General features: G+C 48.2%; 9 protein-coding genes and 3 non-coding genes across 12 annotated transcripts; 6 read left to right on the forward strand and 6 right to left on the reverse strand.

Annotated features, from left to right (window-relative positions):
- Positions 1–45: 45 nt before the first annotated feature.
- BKA55DRAFT_538942 (uncharacterized protein) lies at positions 46–528 on the reverse strand (the record flags this gene model as incomplete). Its single annotated transcript, XM_046190081.1, has 1 exon — positions 46–528. The coding sequence occupies one exon, from the start codon at positions 526–528 to the stop codon at positions 46–48; it is 483 nt and encodes a 160-aa protein (XP_046050342.1).
- A 349-nt stretch (positions 529–877) lies between these two features.
- On the forward strand, positions 878–1,736 carry BKA55DRAFT_510909 (flavin reductase like domain-containing protein; the record flags this gene model as incomplete). Its single annotated transcript, XM_046187653.1, has 2 exons — positions 878–1,064; positions 1,114–1,736. 2 exons carry the CDS (start codon positions 878–880, stop codon positions 1,734–1,736), a joined length of 810 nt encoding a protein of 269 aa, XP_046050343.1.
- Positions 1,737–3,719: 1,983 nt separating this feature from the next.
- On the forward strand, positions 3,720–5,874 carry BKA55DRAFT_509503 (Hsp90 protein-domain-containing protein; the record flags this gene model as incomplete). Its single annotated transcript, XM_046187529.1, has 2 exons — positions 3,720–3,977; positions 4,030–5,874. 2 exons carry the CDS (start codon positions 3,720–3,722, stop codon positions 5,872–5,874), a joined length of 2,103 nt encoding a protein of 700 aa, XP_046050344.1.
- A 653-nt stretch (positions 5,875–6,527) lies between these two features.
- On the reverse strand, positions 6,528–8,449 carry BKA55DRAFT_509394 (MBOAT, membrane-bound O-acyltransferase family-domain-containing protein; the record flags this gene model as incomplete). Its single annotated transcript, XM_046187522.1, has 3 exons — positions 6,528–6,554; positions 6,607–8,209; positions 8,256–8,449. The coding sequence occupies 3 exons, from the start codon at positions 8,447–8,449 to the stop codon at positions 6,528–6,530; spliced, it is 1,824 nt and encodes a 607-aa protein (XP_046050345.1).
- Positions 8,450–9,903: 1,454 nt separating this feature from the next.
- Positions 9,904–10,980, forward strand: BKA55DRAFT_593713 (uncharacterized protein; the record flags this gene model as incomplete). The annotated part of the gene is made up of 2 exons (XM_046195585.1): positions 9,904–10,747; positions 10,856–10,980. The coding sequence occupies 2 exons, from the start codon at positions 9,904–9,906 to the stop codon at positions 10,978–10,980; spliced, it is 969 nt and encodes a 322-aa protein (XP_046050346.1).
- A 721-nt stretch (positions 10,981–11,701) lies between these two features.
- BKA55DRAFT_727275 (uncharacterized protein) lies at positions 11,702–12,881 on the reverse strand (the record flags this gene model as incomplete). The annotated part of the gene is made up of 3 exons (XM_046201152.1): positions 11,702–12,370; positions 12,644–12,789; positions 12,836–12,881. 3 exons carry the CDS (start codon positions 12,879–12,881, stop codon positions 11,972–11,974), a joined length of 591 nt encoding a protein of 196 aa, XP_046050347.1. The 3' UTR covers positions 11,702–11,971.
- A 243-nt stretch (positions 12,882–13,124) lies between these two features.
- Positions 13,125–14,633, reverse strand: BKA55DRAFT_643024 (uncharacterized protein). Its single transcript, XM_046197168.1, has 2 exons — positions 14,398–14,633; positions 13,125–14,336 (listed from the first exon to the last, which is right to left on the reverse strand). Exon 2 carries the CDS (start codon positions 14,170–14,172, stop codon positions 13,309–13,311), a length of 864 nt encoding a protein of 287 aa, XP_046050348.1. The 5' UTR covers positions 14,173–14,336; positions 14,398–14,633; the 3' UTR covers positions 13,125–13,308.
- A 145-nt stretch (positions 14,634–14,778) lies between these two features.
- BKA55DRAFT_566993 (uncharacterized protein) lies at positions 14,779–15,078 on the forward strand. Its single transcript, XM_046192685.1, has one exon. The coding sequence runs from the start codon at positions 14,841–14,843 to the stop codon at positions 15,030–15,032; it is 192 nt and encodes a 63-aa protein (XP_046050349.1). The 5' UTR covers positions 14,779–14,840; the 3' UTR covers positions 15,033–15,078.
- A 96-nt stretch (positions 15,079–15,174) lies between these two features.
- Positions 15,175–15,267, forward strand: BKA55DRAFT_t157. Its single transcript has one exon. It is a non-coding gene; the product is annotated as a tRNA-Glu (tRNA).
- Positions 15,268–15,744: 477 nt separating this feature from the next.
- BKA55DRAFT_353660 (uncharacterized protein) lies at positions 15,745–16,715 on the forward strand. The gene has a single exon (XM_046185808.1). The coding sequence runs from the start codon at positions 16,016–16,018 to the stop codon at positions 16,586–16,588; it is 573 nt and encodes a 190-aa protein (XP_046050350.1). The 5' UTR covers positions 15,745–16,015; the 3' UTR covers positions 16,589–16,715.
- On the reverse strand, positions 16,204–16,293 carry BKA55DRAFT_t164. Its single transcript has one exon. It is a non-coding gene; the product is annotated as a tRNA-Glu (tRNA).
- A 976-nt stretch (positions 16,716–17,691) lies between the features above and the next one.
- Positions 17,692–17,784, reverse strand: BKA55DRAFT_t163. The gene has a single exon. It is a non-coding gene; the product is annotated as a tRNA-Glu (tRNA).
- Positions 17,785–17,901: the final 117 nt, after the last annotated feature.

The following is a 17,901-nucleotide window of genomic DNA, read 5'->3' on the forward strand; positions in this document are numbered from 1 at the left end:
TGGTAGCGGTTCCTCCTCTAATTGAGAACAACATTATATCATTGTTTACTTTCTCTTCTTGGCCTGCTTCTTAGGTCCCGAATCCCTCATAGCATTCGCATCTTGTGTTGGCGCATATCCAGTGATAAGATCCGCATAACCTTCATCAGCTGTCTCAGCGGCACTCTCACCCTCCTCAGCATGAGAAACATCGTATGCACGACCGTAACGTTCTCGGAAAGCAGCCAATTTACCGGCCTCATCAAGCTCGACGTTCTTGAGTGACTTCTCAGATGGCTGCCACAGCAATGTATTGCGTGTGTCCTTTGTAGCGCGGTAGATGGGTAGTGGTGAAGTTGTTCGCATGGTGTATGAGGAGCCGTCGGATAGAGTAACGAGCTGGGTGAATGTGTATGGTCGGCGCGGTCGAGGAATGAATGTGGCATGACGGACTTGGCCGAGAGAGAGGCGGATTGGTGAGCATGATTGTGTTGAGAGTGTTGTTCGTAGAGGCGAGAGAGTTGCCGGTGACACTGAGAATTTGGCCATTGTGAATTGGAGGCGCTACTGTGAGCGAGGCCGGAGAAGACGAATTGACGGCCCTGGAGACGGTGATTGACGACCGTAGATTGGTGGTGAAGCTTCAGTTAGGTAGGCTTGAAGTCGGTCGGTAAAATTTAGGATGCGAGGTCCGAATGCGGGTACACCAAGCAGGGGTTCGGGATCTTATCGATAAGAAAATACAATTGTTCTTCGTCATTTCTAGACCGGCTCGGACTCCGACTGCGAACGAGTGAAATAAAAAGGCGCCTCTTTACACGAGGCGATTTTACGTCCGGCTTACGAGCTATTTGAGGTTATTTCGAGTGCATTTGTTGATAATGCGCTGTGGTGGGCAATGAAGAGCTCCCGAGCGCTGCGCAATGGCGCTGCGACAGTACTTGTCATGACGAGAGGCGGGACCAGAGGATTCAGCTCTTTGCGGAATACTGTGTGCATAGAGCGTTCAATAAGGGGATTGAATGGTTTCGGAAGATATGAGGCTTCGGTATCGGGGTCTTGTTCGTCACAATGGTCGCTACATCGTGAGTGTTTATGTCTTGGCCTATTACTCTAGCTAATGCTATACTGTAGATAGAAGAAACCACACAACAGCTACTGCAGCAACATGGCATACATCCCCAGCCAAACCTCCAACCGTCCATCCGACCAAACAAGTCCCTCTCCCCGAACAACTACGCTCCATCATGCGTCTCCTCCCCCACAGCGTGGTTGTCTGTACATCCAACCAGCCCGGCGATGGCCCTCGTGCAATGACGATGTCGTCTTTTACATCATTAACACTCGCACCTACGCCGCTCGTCACATTCAACATTGCCACGCCGAGCAGAACACTGGATGCTATAAGAGCAAGCGGTGGTTTCAACGTACACGTGCTATCAGGGGATGAGCGGGGCGCAAATGTTGCGAGTCACTTTACAAAAGGCAATGTTGGAGGGAATGCATTCAAGGGGTTGACTTATACTCAAGAAGATGACGAGACACCCGTACTAAGAGAGGACGGCGTCATGTTTGCTCTTCGGTGTAGGGTACTCAAAGATGCACCAGAGGGAGGGCTCTTGAGAGTGAGAGATCATGTCATTGTGGTGGGAGAAGTTGTGGAGATGGTGAGGGTTGGAGAAGAGGAGGATGAGGAATTTGGGCTTGTCTATGCGGATAGAAGGTATAGAGAGGTTGGAGTGGTGTTGGAGATGTAAGTGATCGGATTGTATCAAAAGCTGGTTAGAGTGTATAGTACTCTGTATAACATGGGAATCAAGGTTTGGCGGAGAGCATGGAGCTGCCGTGGTTCTCGAAGATTCATGATCAATGATAACAAATTACGTATATTCTAGAATAGAAACAACCGATGTTATGTCGTGGGATTGCGTGTAAGTTTGGGCTCCTCGCTTGATGCTTGAGGTGGATATCATGGTCACTTGATGCTTCGATTGATACGTAGATTGGCAAACTGCCAAAGAACAAACTAGAAGAGTCACAAACAGCGTCCAGTTTTAGCAAATAAGCCTACAGTTTGCCCAGGATTGATGGACGCTGAGCATGTTGCTTATCCTAGACAATCCGTCTGCTTGTCAGCCTCGGTTTGATACATTTGCTGGTACAGTTGCACTCAGTCTTGGTGATTTCAATAATTGCATCTCATTGGTCTATACAAATTACAAAACGGCTGCGTTTCGAACTTTGACTGTTGGACCACTGGCAGTCGGCACGCCTCAATTGAATACCTTGATCGTTGTGAGCATAATCGCAATTCACAGGCAGCACAAGTCACAGTCGATATGTATGGCTAGAAGATTCGATTCGATCAAGGGGTTGTTACTTTCGCTGGGGTAAGGAAGCGGAAGCGGTGGGACTCTGAAATGGAAAGCCTAGGAACTTGTACAAGGGTCTTTTTCAGCCTCGAATGAGGGGTTGTTCGCAGACCCATGGCGATAAGGCTCTGGAGCAGTTGTCTACGCTAATAATGGGTATTTTGCCATCACGATTGAGTTTTTCTATGATTCATGTAGATCGATGAAATCTCTGCTTTCCGCAATCACAATAGCTCATTGTTTGACTCGGATAGCCTGCTGTATTTGTGGTACCTGAATTCGCAAAAGATAGATATTTGAGGTGATGCACGTCGAGCTTGTGAGGGAAACGTGGAAGAGTCTAGCAAACAATGGCCAATCACTCGAGACTGATCCATTCATTTTGCCTCCCTCCTGGTCCCTTTGTGCTTTTTTGGGGTAAGCAATGTACCTGGCCTCAGGGAGCAAGAAAACTACAGACTTTAGAAGAGGATGCCAAAATAAACTGAGTAAAGAGTCCCCTAAGCTTAGGCTAAATTACCTAAATCTTTTCCTCGCCTAGGGTCAAGGTCCTAAGATTTATTGCCTCCCCTAACTTGGTACGGGCTAGATTGTTAGCAGACCGCAAGGTGTAGGCAGAATCAGAGGCAAGCTGTAGGTACTGGACATGTGCAGTGTTGGCCACTTGCCGCCAAACGGTTGCTGTGGTTGCCTTCGAGGTACCTCAGTAATGGAGCTAGCGGAAGGCGGGGGAGAGAGCTGTACCCTTAGGCGGCGCTAGGTGGACTCTTTGGCCGTAGAATCTCATGGAACCCTTCACAATGGCAGAAGCAAATGGAAGGAAGGAGGGGCCGGCCGCCAGCCTACATATTTTTCTTGTACCTGCCTCTGCCTCGACCTTTCTTCTCTCTCCAAACAACACATCTCTCATCTTTTTCTCTCGCCTTTGCATATCTCTCTCCTTTCTCTCACAGGAGATTCAAACTCGCTTTTTCCTTTTTGTAACGAATATCTCAAGGTATGTACATGACTGTCATGACAGACTGACTCTCCCCCGCTATGCCCACCTTCATCAGCCTAGCCTTGCACGCGCTCTCCTCGAGTTCTCCTCGTAATTATTTACTGCACCAATGTTTCAGCTTGAATAGCTTCAGAATTCTCCATCAGTTTCATGTCTGTGGAATTCGCTATCTTCTGGTCTTGGAAAAGTAGTAAATGGTCGCCGAGGAAGCTCGAGTTCTGGAGCCTTCTCAACCCCTCCATAGACTTCCACCACCCACTCTCACCGACATACACCTTGAACCTTCCCAATGATAAATTCCTCCCTTTCTCCCCTCAATCACTAACTTTCTTCCTCAATAGTCACGATTCCCTTTGATACCCGACACCATGTCTGAGACTTTCGAGTTCCAGGCTGAGATCTCTCAGCTTCTCTCCCTTATCATCAACACCGTCTACTCCAACAAGGAGATCTTCCTCCGAGAGCTTGTCTCCAACGCCTCAGATGCCCTCGACAAGATCCGATACAAGGCCCTTTCGGACCCTAGCCAGCTCGACTCTGGCAAGGACCTCCGAATTGACATCATCCCCGACAAGGCCAACAAGACTCTCACCATCCGAGATACCGGTATTGGTATGACCAAGGCTGTAAGTTAAACCTGTCAATCAGATACACATACCATGTACTGACATTCTATAGGACCTTGTCAACAACCTGGGTACTATTGCCCGATCTGGCACCAAGCAGTTCATGGAGGCCCTGACTGCTGGCGCTGATGTTTCCATGATTGGTCAGTTCGGTGTCGGTTTCTACTCCGCCTACCTCGTTGCCGATCAGGTCCGTGTCATCTCCAAGAACAACGATGACGAGCAGTACGTCTGGGAGTCTTCCGCTGGTGGTACTTTCTCCATCACTGAGGACACCGAGGGTGAGCCCCTCGGCCGTGGTACCGCTATCATCCTCCACCTCAAGGACGAGCAGACCGAGTACCTGAACGAGAGCAAGATCAAGGAGGTTATCAAGAAGCACTCCGAGTTCATCTCATACCCCATCTACCTCCACGTCGAGAAGGAGACCGAGAAGGAGGTCCCTGATGAGGAGGCTGAGGAAGTCACCGAGGAGGGTGATGACAAGAAGCCCAAGATCGAGGAGGTCGATGACGAGGAGGAGGAGAAGAAGCCCAAGACCAAGAAGATCAAGGAGACTAAGATCGAGGAGGAGGAGCTCAACAAGCAGAAGCCCATCTGGACTCGCAACCCCCAGGACATCTCCCAAGAGGAGTATGCTTCCTTCTACAAGTCCCTCTCCAACGACTGGGAGGACCACCTCGCTGTCAAGCACTTCTCCGTTGAGGGTCAGCTTGAGTTCCGCGCTATCCTCTTCGTTCCCAAGCGCGCTCCCTTCGATCTCTTTGAGACCAAGAAGACCAAGAACAACATCAAGCTCTACGTCCGACGTGTCTTCATCACTGACGATGCTACCGACCTCATCCCTGAGTGGCTCGGCTTCGTCAAGGGTGTTGTCGACTCTGAGGATCTTCCCCTCAACCTGTCTCGTGAGACCCTTCAGCAGAACAAGATCATGAAGGTCATCAAGAAGAACATTGTCAAGAAGTCTCTTGAGCTCTTCCAGGAGATCGCTGAGGACAAGGAGCAGTTCGACAAGTTCTACAGCGCCTTCTCCAAGAACCTCAAGCTTGGTATCCACGAGGACTCCCAGAACCGCTCCATCCTCGCCAAGCTCCTCCGATTCAACTCCACCAAGTCTGGTGATGAGCTCACCTCCCTCTCCGACTACGTCACCCGCATGCCTGAGCACCAGAACAACATGTACTACATCACTGGTGAGTCCATCAAGGCTGTCTCCAAGTCTCCTTTCTTGGACGCTCTCCGCGAGAAGGGCTTCGAGGTTCTCTTCCTCGTTGACCCCATTGATGAGTACGCCATGACTCAGCTCAAGGAGTTCGAGGGCAAGAAGCTTGTCGACATCACCAAGGACTTCGAGCTCGAGGAGACTGAGGATGAGAAGAAGGCTCGTGAGGCTGAGGAGAAGGAGTACGAGAGCCTCGCCAAGGCCCTCAAGAACGTTCTCGGTGACAAGGTCGAGAAGGTTGTCGTCTCTCACAAGCTCGGCACCTCTCCTTGCGCTATCCGAACTGGCCAGTTCGGTTGGTCCGCTAACATGGAGCGTATCATGAAGGCTCAGGCTCTCCGTGACACCTCCATGTCCAGCTACATGTCCTCCAAGAAGACCTTTGAGATCTCCCCCAAGTCTCCTATCGTCCAGGAGCTCAAGAAGAAGGTTGAGACTGACGGCGAGAACGACCGCACTGTCAAGTCCATCGTCCAGCTTCTCTTCGAGACCTCTCTCCTTGTCTCTGGTTTCACCATTGACGAGCCCGCCGGTTTTGCCGACCGCATCCACAAGCTTGTCCAGCTCGGCCTCAACATTGAGGAGGACGACTCTGCCCCTGCTGAGGCTGAGGCTGCCACCGATGCCCCTGCCGCCGCCACTGGTGACAGCGCCATGGAGGAGGTTGACTAAATGACCATGCATGCTAGACGGGATACCATAAAAAGTCAATGGAGTTGAAGGGTTTCGGTTTTTATGAGCAACAAGGTCTTTTTTCTGTCTTCTGGTTTTTATGCGGGCTTATCGGATTTGAGCAGCCGCTTATTCTGCCATAATTCCCCAGTTCTTTTAAGAGGAGGACGGGGTGTAACTCTAGTTAGCTCTATGATTACGAGAGAGATGAAGTAGACGCGAAATGGAAATGGTATAGAACAAATGCCCCTTGTTTCCGAATGTGACATAAATGTGTGACCGAGTTGCTTCAAGGATCCCTCGTCCATTACCTCTCTGAATATTGCAATGATTTTGTCTTTTTGATGTATCGAAACTATCGTTCCTGATGTACTCACTAGGCATGTGGTAGTGTTGGGGTTGCAAGGTACTCTTCAAGGAACAACTCAATCAAAAATTTACTATGGGGGTATATAATCTATCTTTGTGGGATGGAAGCAGTCCAATCCTTCTTATAACTAGTCCGTCTCTCGTTTCCAATTCTAAAGGCCCATATGGTACAGGTTCGCAAGACGGAACTGAGACGGGATATGTATCTATCGTTGGTATTGTACAGATGTTAGATGCGACAAGCACTCAGTATGACCAGCATACTCTTCTAGAGCCTGGTTTGACTATACGAGAACATAGAGAGCACAGATCTATCAAGTCGTTAGTTGCGAGTTAACATACTTGTTGGGAGTTATGGCTTACCATGCTGAGACCGAGAACCATTGATGCCCAGAAACAGACATTGTTCAAGGTCTTCTTGCCACGAACCCATCGCGTACGCTGGAGCATAACAATAGGTAGCTGAAGCATCTGACACACGAAGCCATAGCCACGAAGCTTCTTGGTGATACATGCCATGACGATCTCATGGCCAATAGCTGAGATGAGAAATGTCAACGCTGTAGCAGCTCCTCTACCAATGCGAGCTCGAGAGGCACTATAGACGTGACGTCGAAGGAAGCTATATACGGGGATGTTCCATTCGCGTGAGAATTCCATCCAGTCGGTTGAGTTCCACCAGTCAGAGTAGAAATGTCTATCGGCGAAGCAGGTGATCTCAGCGAATGCACCGAGGACGTATTCGAAGATGACGAGGAAAACGAGGAGGAATGTGAGCATGAAAGGGAAGAGAAGCCATGAGATGGTCTCGGCTAGAATGAGGGACTTCTCCGAAAGGGATGACACGGCAGGGACGGCATCCAGGCGCTCTGAGGCATCGGTAAGAACGGGGAGAATGAAGTCTTCTGAGATGATGGTTAAGAGAAAGATGCAGCCAAAAGTGGCGATGATCTTGGAAATGAGAGAAATCCAGTTGATGCGGGATGTTCGAGGGTATTCGATCTCGTAGCAGAGTGTTGGGCAGAGCAAGTAGTCCATGTAATTGGACCAGGTGAGGTTATTCGGATATGTGACATTGCCAATGGGACTCGTAAGCTCACGGGCAAGGTCCTCTCGTAGCTCATCGACTTCGTCGGCACTGTTGTTGCCGCTCGCGACAGGACTGGGGACCAAAAGGTTGTTGTTAATAGCATCCACCTCCTCGTTGCTCTTGTTTCCATCACTGTTGCTTCGCTTGGCTTGCTGACGCTTCTTGCTACGGTTTCGACGGCGCTTCTTGCTGCCAGAACTGGGGGCCTCGCCGTTAGCGACACTGTCGGTGGATGGATATTGGTAGGCTGGTCGTCGATCGTGGGGCGAGAAGGGATTGTCGAGAGCGTACAGTCGCTTCTCCGTCTGCGATAAATGTCCGTTGTAGAAAGCGTACGAGTGCATCTTCATCAATAGTACCATGGTGTGCAAGAGAAAGAACACCTGCGACGTCCAAGTCCATTCGAAGTGAAAGGGCACAATGATCCAAAGAGAAAGCCAAGCAACCTGGTAGATGCTCTGAATGGCTATTCCACCCTTGTCCCAGGCCAGAAAGCTACCAGGCTTTGCACTTCGAGCTGCACGGTTCAATGGCAGACTAACAGCTGTCGTTGCGACCATAAGGAAATCGGCAATGGCAAGATGCCAGAGCTTGACTGTGAAGAGACCCCATATTTGCACTCTTAGGGGAAACCCAGTATCTTTCAGATTGCGTAGCATAGAGGTAATGCCCATAATGGCAAGGCCAATCCAGAAGAGGTTGAAGAAGCCATGGAAGTCTCGGTAATCGCTTTCGGGGTCGAAATGACTAACGCGTGATGCGAACTCGATCGTGGGAAATATACGGCGGCGTTGCTCTGCACGAGTTTGCTTTCGAACCGTCGAGAGGACTTTAACGGATGGAGGCGCATTCTCTGGGACGGGCGTGGAACGACCGCTGTATCTAATTAGCTTGAGCGCATGATTTGGAGGTTCGATCATACCTAGTCAACCCACTGGCAGTTCCTGTGCTCACATTATCGGACATGAGATGTCCCTCGCTATCTTCTGCTGTTGACATGCGAAGAACCTCCGAGACTTGCGGGTGTTTGGGTTTGCGCGGCCGAGGGCGTATAACGTGGTCATGATCGCCTGCGTGACCATTCTCATTGGGGAGAGCATCTATTGAAGAGCTCATATTTGTAAATGCGTATAGTATATCTTCGTATGTTTGTCGTAGATGTCGCGATCAATAGACCACGCCCTAGAGGGGAAGATATAGTTTCGGCAGTAGTGCCAACTCGGCGCCCGCGGAAGAAGACGAAACAATCGGAAACAGAGAGCGACGAAAATGGACGAGTCAAGTCTTGACGTTTTAGTCTGAGAATGTGAGACACGACAGCAAATGCCCTAAAGTGGTCTTGTCTTGAATTGTCGTGGCTTCGTTGTCGTCAAGACGATATGATAAGGTGAAGAGGGGGATAAAAAGAGTAGGGAGAGAAAGCGGGTATAAAACTGAAATAAGGAGACGAAGGAAGGAACGACGTAAGTAAAAACCAAGAGCTCTTAACTTGTTTCTTGCTTTCTTGTGGATGTAAGTAAATATTGTGCTACGGATACAGTGGTCAGCGGTTCTGGGGGCCGAATTGGTGACAGCTCTTGCCTTTTTTTAAGTGAATTGAACCCCTAACTCCAACTACAAAAACATGACGTAACATCCACACCCAATGGATCATCAGGTCCTTCGTCATTTCTGCACGCACTCAACCTCAGCCCTTACTCAATCTTACAGGCTACACTGCAATACGATTGTACGTTATACTCGTATAACAATCATTTCTAGGCAGAATAATCCGAAACGAATACTTTTATTGTTTAGTTCAACCAATGGTGTCACTCCCTACTAGTCTGACCTGGCCTGACTGGAGACTGTCCGCGTATCACGTATCGTCATCTACCCTCGTTTTTCGCTCGCGAGTCGTATCCTTTCTCGTTATTCGCCAAGAGCTCGGTTCTAGGGTTGACGTTGACTGGTCTGACATTTGTTTTGGATCGTGATCCTTGTACTGGAGCTTGCCCCTCGTTCGGCTGTTTCTTGATTCGTCCATCATATTGATATGTTTCTTCTATCTGCTAAGATACTACTGTGTAGGCGAGACTGGGCTACGGCATCACAGCGACAACTTGTCGACCACCATTAACCTACAGCTCCCAACAGCTGTCATTCTTCAGAACAATCATTGTTCTGAACAGGATCATGCCTACGCTGAGCGTAGCCGACATATACTTTTCCGCCCCTTGGAGACGTTCCCCCCCCCCCCCCCCCCCCAATGATCAGGTCAAATTTTCGAGGCGCATATTATATGTGCAAACAGATTCTCGAGACGATATGTTAGAAGTTTTGGAATGGTTGGATAGGAGGGCTCGCCTTGCTACTCTGTTGCATTCGAACAGAGTCGAACTGACCACTTCTCTAGACTATACCTTTGAACCCTATGTCACAGCAAAACCAATAGCACTCATCACAAGTATCGTCACCTGAATCTATACACTTTAGCTTTAATACACAAAAGTTTACTCTGAAGAATTTTTCTCATAAGTAATGAATATACCAGCCCGCACTTTTACTTCGTCTTTCATTACCTTCTCATCATGGCTAACCAAACGACTCAGCAGCACAAAATGAAACTTCGCAGCTCAGGCTGCCTCAGGTGGTCGTATCTACCGCAAGAGATTCGCCGGAACATTCTCAACATGATAGTCGATCAGAGAAATCTACGCTGGTCTGCTTTGGCCTCTGTATCAAAAGAGTGGCAAAGCGTTATCGGAACGAGAAACATGGCCAAGCTGAACCTCCGACCATCTTGCTTAGAGGATTTTGAGCGAGCGGTGGTTCGACAGAGAGACCTTGTGAGGCATATCTATCTCAATATTGAGCTGGCCGAATACAAGTGCACTGTTTGCAAGAAGAAGGAGGTACTCACCATAAGATCGAAGAACAATGTTCTTTTGAGTTGGGCGGTTAAAACGATTTTGATAATTCTCAGTACTTGGAACACGACAGGCCCCTTGACGCTGGAACTCAACGCGGCGTCTGCTAGTGACTCGAAGCACTGGTTCAAGAACTTTCGTTTCAACGACGAGCACGATACTCCTTATGGCCGAGACTCAGTTGTCCCCGTGGAAACGATGCATAATGAATGGCACGACCCCAAGCACGGTTGGGAAAATGGTGTCCAGGTGAAACCTCCCCCTTTCAACGGGATGCAGCGGTTGTTTGGACTTGTCGACTTGGAATACTCTTCGCCTGCTGTTCCTAAAGTCAACGCAATTACCTGTTTGATGATCCGTCGACAATTTCGCCATTGCTTCATGCCTCGTCAACTAGACTTGATTCTGTCCAAATTGGATCGTCTGACGGATATTATTTATGAACCATGGCTCCTAGAATATACAAATACCGGTTACCAGGGCTATTTTGAGCATCGACTTTCAAGTATGTGAATCTCCCGATACTGGAAGTCTGTCTACCTGGAAACCGACAGTTACGCTAACCAGCTTGACCATAGAGCATCCGGGAGTGATCGGCATGCCTTTGCCTAAGACACTCAAAAGATTGATCCTATTTCGAGATTCCAAACAATGTCTCACACAGAGTGTCCATCAAGATCCAGCTTTTCTTTTATTCCTCGCCAGCCCAGGATATATGCCGATGGACGATACCCCTAGCAACAGTGAGAACCTCGCCCGAACAAGTCTGAGACTCAACGAACTCGCTGTTTCATTCCTGATTGATGCCATGGACTTTTTCAGAGCTTGCAAGAGAGAATGGACTTGGAACGACCTGCAATCTCTATCCCTAACATCAAGTCTTCTCCTACAGAATAGAGAGGAACAGAATGGGCGCATCGATAACCTTCTTATCACCGCAGCAAAGCTCTTACTGCGAATGCCGAACCTGACTGCCATGGTACTCTGGAGCGGGGAGAGAGGAAAAGCATGTGCTTTCATGTACACCAGGACAAAGCACTACGCCCACGTCACTTGGCGAGGAACGTGGGACCTGGAGATCGGCCGACAAGTCCTGGAGGCATGGGAGGATGTAGCCAAGCTCCATTCGGTGGAGGTCAGAGTCAGGACTGAGCGTGTTCAAGAGATCATTAGATCCCATGGAGATGCCATATTCCATCTTAACTTGCCTTGCCAGGTTATTGAGCCTACATCGCTCTGGCAGATCCGGGTGGAGGACGCCCAGAGACTTTAAAGGTTGTTCATGGTGCTTGAGATTGGAAGTCTGCTCTCTATTTGGGGAAATGGTCAGGCTAGATTGGAGGAGAGGCATGTCCTCGGGGAGCAAGACAACTTCTGACATTGAAGTGAGGTGCCAAACATAACTACCTAGGGAGTCAAAAGGTCTACTCAACTTGCCTAAATCTTTATGTTATTTGGATAGAGGTCCTAAGTTTTCGTCTCCCTTAGCCAGTGTTAAGGGACATTTAGTTCTTCTGGCAGGGTCACAGTATCAAGACATGAACTTTCAAATCATCAATTGAACTACTTTTGTGAACCCTTTTTCGTCCCTTCATTGTTCATTCTTGTTCCATCAATGTAGCAAAATATCTCTCCCGTTTCTGTCTATGCTAAGAATATCCCTTCCCCTAGTTTGATCCACCTGGTGAATGCAATCTGCTGTTCATATTTACATCTTCGCCCTGCTGGCTCACTTTGAGCCAAGAGCCGCCAAAGCTTCGTAATGCTTTTGAAGCTCCACCATTTTGCCGATGATAGCTTCGTTCTTCTGCGCGTCCATGAATTTTCGCAAGGATCGCAGCGCCATGTCGGCGCACTGTCTGCGCTCGATTTCGTTTGTCGCTTTGTCGCCTTTCCAAACAGCCCTCTCGAAAGAGGCCATGGGAAGAACATAGCCGGGAAAACTGGGCGGATCTTCTTCCTGGGTGCGGATGCCGACCAGACGGTTCATCGCAGACTGAATAACTTTGCGCACAGGAGTCTGTCCGGATGACGCCTGAGTGGATTGTAGGAGAATTAGTGGGTTTCGTGAGCTCGCGGCCTCCCAATGCTTAATCTGATCCCGATCTTCAGAGAAGAGGTTGATGCCCTACTTCAACTACTCGCTGATGATGTGAGCAGTAAGCTGCGCACGCGAATTGGTTAGCTTTTGTTGGATCGCATCCCATGCAATATGTGTGTGCTGAGGGCGGCCTCGCAGGGTGTTCAAGACCGTTTCGAGGGTGATGAGTGAGTTTCTTGGGTTGCTCATGGCAGTTTTCTGAATTGCGCCCATTCTTTCTGCGTCGATCTTGAAGGTCGAGTACTCCGGCGGCATCCCAATAAAAAATGGGAGCTTGTCAGGTCCCTCGCGGAGTCTGACCTTGTCCAGGAGGCCGAGGTACTTGATCCAGGCAAGACGGCATTCCTTCTTATACGGAAAGTAGGGATCCTGTTCTAGTGCTTGCTCTTGAGGGGTAGTCGGTGGTAGAGTCTGCTGTATTTTGACCGGAGGAGAGCACATGCCTTCTGCTCATTATATTAGTTTAAGCGCAGAAGTGAGCATTAGGCTTACCCGTCGATGGTGAGTCGTCGGTCAAGTCCACAGCTTTAGAAGGCATATTGAGGTTAGGGAGTGGTATATGGAGGAAAGCCTCTGGGGTTATCGAGTTGATAGTAACGTGCTCTGTGGGAAGTTGTGTTGTTGAGATAGGATGAGGTGCAGAAGGAAGAAGAAGGAGGAAGTGGAAAGTGCAGCCTAACACGGCCTTTTAAATATCCTTATCCTAAACTTATCCTAAAGACCTGCCTGCCTAAGGCACTCTACCTGGTCCTTAGGTAACTTAGAAGATATTAAGGCAAGGCACCTATAACTGTAATTTATTTACTGTCATCCAAGGATTGAGTAGCTTAAGTGAAGTGAAGCCACTCGTCTTGTCGATGCATTCAACGAGGCGATTCAGTAAATGACCATTATTTCCTTGACTCCAAAATAAACCACTATCAGCAACTTATGTCACCCTCCAGATAGAAACTAGACTTTCATTTCTAGAGAAGCCCAGCGCCCTCCATGATCTCCTTGAATTGCTCATGAGTGGTAACCTGTCGACAGAAATACTCCACGTCTTCAAACGATACCTCACCAGCTGAAGCATCTCGCACGATGTTCTTAAGAAGCTTGCATTCCATCCTACCCATTCCCAGGCCGAGTGTCTGATGCTGGGTCAAGTCTTCCAATTGGTCTTCAGACCACAAATCTCTGGCCCCAGGCCTTGATCGCTTCTGCGCGAAGTCCTTGTCCAATCTTGTGGCAATGTCGTGGAAAAGATCGACGAGTTCACTCTTTTCTGTCACGAGAAGGCAAAGACCCTGGTGAACCTTTTGCAGCTTCTTCGATATGTCGGATCCAGTGCTTTGAGACCCGATTCGTTGACTCCGCCGCTCAGCTTGGGGGCTATTGTGTTGTCCATTCAGGCGCTGCATCTGACCACGAATATATATGTTAAGCTTCGTCTGTTCGGTCATGATTTCCTTCTTTAATACATCAAGCTTGTCACCGAGCTCTTTCTGAAGACTCTCGATTGCAGTGGTGTCGATCGAGGAGGGTTCAGTGATAGGTGTTGTGTAGCGGTATTCAGACAAGTCCTCATTCGCACCACGAATCTCATCAAGCCAGCTTGGGCTGTACTTATGACACCACATGAAGACCTTGTTCTTCATTTCGTCGCCGAGTACCTTAATAACGGGACGGGATAGCCACTGTGTCATTTGAGGAAGAAGGCTTTCTTGGTTGAAGCCTCGATGACCGAGTTTCTGTCTGAGGTCACCGGCTTGCAGCATCGCTCTCTCGCGGGTCATGAGATATGTTGCTTCAGTGAGCTGAGGCCCCATAGGAACACTGGAGGCTTCCATGTTTTCGGTAACCAAGGCAGAGATTTCCGTGTGTTTCGATGGGGTGTATAACAAGATATTGACAAGTTGTTGGTGAGATGATGGAAATGCTTCAGCCTCGTCGAGAACTGGATACGGGCTCCAGTGCTAGAGAGACGCACCCTGTCAAAGATTTGAAGCGTATTCTCCAGAATTTGTCAGCAGTTACTCTCTCATGTATCTCTCTTGATCTCATAGTAAACTCACTGGAAGGGCGTGAATGTGTCTCCTCCTCACGGCCAACTGCGCGCGCCGAAGCCAAGATTGAAAGAAAGGTAAACCTCAATAGCGGCCGATCAATAACATTTAACCTCACTAACAGCGTCAAGCAATTTTATCTCAGATTTGTGATTTCGCAAGTGGTGGAAAGAGTTTAGGGACGAAGCTCTCAGGTGATGGTGCAGATGGTGCGAGGCTGGGGGAGAGGTTACACAAAAGAAAATGCTGCATATTGGGAGTAGCAACGACCCAATCAAGTACTAGAGGTCTTCAAGGATGGCAATGGGTTCTTAGAGCCCTTCGAGACTTTTATCGGTATCAGTATGACCTCTACTCCATGACAATCTAAGTGCCCATTTGAAGAATGGATGGAATGCATTTCATAGTATGTTGTTTTCGATAGGTAGCGCTTATAGACAGATTTGACTTGCATGCTATGCCATGAGCGGCTTCAGAGGTCAGTCTTTCACATTTCACATATAGATCATGAGAGAACGAAGCTGTCTGATGAGGTTGATAATATAACTAAGGCTCGTTCTCAAGATAACGAGGTGTGTTTGCATATAAATGAACCCTTGCAAGGTGAGTATAAAGAGAAACGATACTTCAAGATTCAGAATTAGAATCTCAATTCGACGTACCTATCATAGGAGGAGCTCTCATCCTGGGTAACAAAGGGCTCTTGGTTTGAGCATCTTCTGGCACTGGTCAGGCAGTGACGCATCTAGCTCCCGCTTTCAGACCCCTGTATCATAAGCAGCATCATCCGGTATGGTGTAGTGGCTAACATTTCGCGCTCTCATCTTCAGCTGAGGGATCAGTACCGCGGAGCCCAGGGTTCGATTCCCTGTACCGGAGTTTTCTTTTACTTGTCTTCTCTTTTTTGCTGCTGCATCAGAAAGTCTTCTGTCTCGGTATTAGATGCCATCCTGAAACTTGCGCCCTCGGCCCCTCGTTGGCATTGTCGGAGGTCTTCAGGCTCTTGTCCAAGTGGGCTTAGAGTTTGGCGCCCTTCTATATCCTTCTGTCACTCGGTCCAGTCGGGAACACGGCAGTTGACGTGACAAACAACTTCCAAGCGATATGCAGAATGCACCCGCGACTGCGTGGAGGTACTCAATTACCTGCATGGTCTCCCTTGTTTATGCAGAAGTTATCACGGAAGTAGTATTTCACTCTGTCTTTCAACCTAGAGTTCTGTCCAAAAGGAGCCTGTCCTTCAACTCGCTCCTCACAAGGCTCAGCATTCAGCGCGCATCATGATCAAGTCAATCTTCTTACGGTGTTAATGGCAAGCAGAGACTCTGTCCTGTGAAATCATCGAACTGCAGAAATTGGCATTCCTCAATCGACCCGAAATGCTGAATTCTCGTATACTCAAACTTCCTCCTAAAACATACAGCACAGGCGTCCATCGTTATAGCACGAGACGATGCAGCCCTAGTAAGGGGGAACATGTCTGTGTCCTCAGACGTCAATGCCTGTGCTTCCTCTTTGGGCCCCTATTCATCCATGGACTTGGTTCATCCACCCTTTTGTTGTTGCCTGTTCCTTATAGAGGATACCTCTTCAGTGGCCCCTTTTCTACAAGAGCAGAAACCAAACAATGCCTGTCTGTAGCCCGATCTGTCTCTTGCTTTCTGAACAAGCGTTTCGGATAATATTTACCCCAGTATCTATATTACTTCCCTACTTCTTATCTTACCACAGTCCTGCATATCCCCATAGCCAAAAAGATATTTCTCTTCCTGATCGCTGCAGAAGCATCTATCAAGAGAAACAAAAGATAAAGAACTCCGGTACAGGGAATCGAACCCTGGGCTCCGCGGAACTAATCCCTCAGGTTTTGAGAGCGCGAAATGTTAGCCACTACACCATACCGGATGCTGATTTGTTGAAGTCTCGACTTCCAATCGGGCGACAACAGCATGGTGGTGCTGGATGGGTGGTGACGACTAGATTTCGTCTTTGCTGGCAGCTAGCTGTTGTGTCTCTGCTAGACTCGAATGCAACATGCAGTGATCGATCATCACAGGCGGCGTTGCATGAAGATATGGGGCAGTCGCAAATAGGTGACATTTACAAGTTGTTGATCCTGATTCCGGTCCAAGAGAGGATTCGTATCATCATACAGGAGGGTATGCGGAAAGAGATTCAGGACGAGTTCCATGTCGAGTGACGGTGTTGTCATATCACGACGTAAATAGCCGTTTATGTTGGTTCATTGCATGCAGTATAGATATAGATTAGTGAGTATAGATTGACGAAAGGGCTTGTGCTCCAAATCTGACTTCTGTTTATTTTCACTGGTCCTCTTAGTTCTGAGTATCATATGGTACTCACAGAAGATGCTCCAGCCATGAATGATTTCGGTAACTTATAGCATGTATGTCTTTGACCCGGCGAGCATAGTTTTCTTACGGCCATTCAATTGAGACACACGACCATCCAGTGCTAGCTGTAGGTGTTCGAGAATCAGTGCAATATGCTGTCCCCCTTCATTGAGCGACCGGTGATGAACGAGTGACATCGGGGAGGTCTGCTAAGTACTGTGTCAGTTCTCTACAAACTCACCATAACACGTAGTTGGTTCAAAAGAAAGGCATGGATAATAGAAGTTAGCATTACTTGAAGGTTTGGCTAGGCATGTGGTTGTAAGCCATAGGTCAGCGCTGAACTTGGATGGATGGATACTTGCAAGAATAGTAACAGAACAACAGTATGACAAGAACTGAACTTGGAGACAAGGCAACAGCAACAATCATATTCCTATCTGGCTGTGTTATGCCCAATATTAAATAATCGCTGTAATTAACAGTGCCTTAATCTCAATATCACAAACTCATCGAGTGCTAACATAAGGCCAGAGGGTTACATAGAACCGCTCAAGACCACCGTCATTTACAAAATGGCAAGAAAAGAAAGACCCAAGATTTCTGAGGTCATCATACAAGAAGTAATTATTATTGTCAAGCCATTATATAAGTTCTTGTCCATGAGGCCTCTTATTCTCGCTTACTCAAACAACATCCATCTTTACAATCTTCAACCAACACTGCCTACCAGCATCCTCCTTTACCTCTACACTTTCATTTCATCTCCTAAACTTCCAAGCATACAAACCAACATCTCTAATAAAAGCTTAAGCAATACAGCAGCTACTTTACCAAATAACAGCGACCGCTCGTCAGTTGCTCTAGCCCACCCAATCCATCTAGCATAAATCCCACAAGTCGTAGCAATCAGCCAAAAGGAATCATCAGCAACAGCAAAAGATAGAGACTCCGGTACAGGGAATCGAACCCTGGGCTCCGCGGTACTGATCCCTCAGCTGAAGATGAGAGCGCGAAATGTTAGCCACTACACCATACCGGATGTGATTGTTGAAGTGGGCAACGCTATCACGACTCATGCACACACCAACAGAAACAGAAACACTGAGACTGACACACATGACAGACACATATACTTTGTTACCCTCCGTCTATAGTA

This window comes from Fusarium redolens (genome assembly GCF_020744475.1).
Source record: "Fusarium redolens strain MPI-CAGE-AT-0023 chromosome Unknown BKA55scaffold_7, whole genome shotgun sequence".
Classification (NCBI taxonomy): Eukaryota; Fungi; Ascomycota; class Sordariomycetes; order Hypocreales; family Nectriaceae; genus Fusarium; species Fusarium redolens.

Excerpts from the sequence above, each read along its gene's own strand:
- BKA55DRAFT_353660 (XM_046185808.1), top strand. The coding sequence starts at position 16,016 with ATGCCTGTCTGTAGCCCGATCTGTCTCTTGCTTTCTGAACAAGCGTTT.
- BKA55DRAFT_643024 (XM_046197168.1), bottom strand. The coding sequence starts at position 14,172 with ATGGAAGCCTCCAGTGTTCCTATGGGGCCTCAGCTCACTGAAGCAACA.
- BKA55DRAFT_566993 (XM_046192685.1), top strand. The coding sequence starts at position 14,841 with ATGCTATGCCATGAGCGGCTTCAGAGGTCAGTCTTTCACATTTCACAT.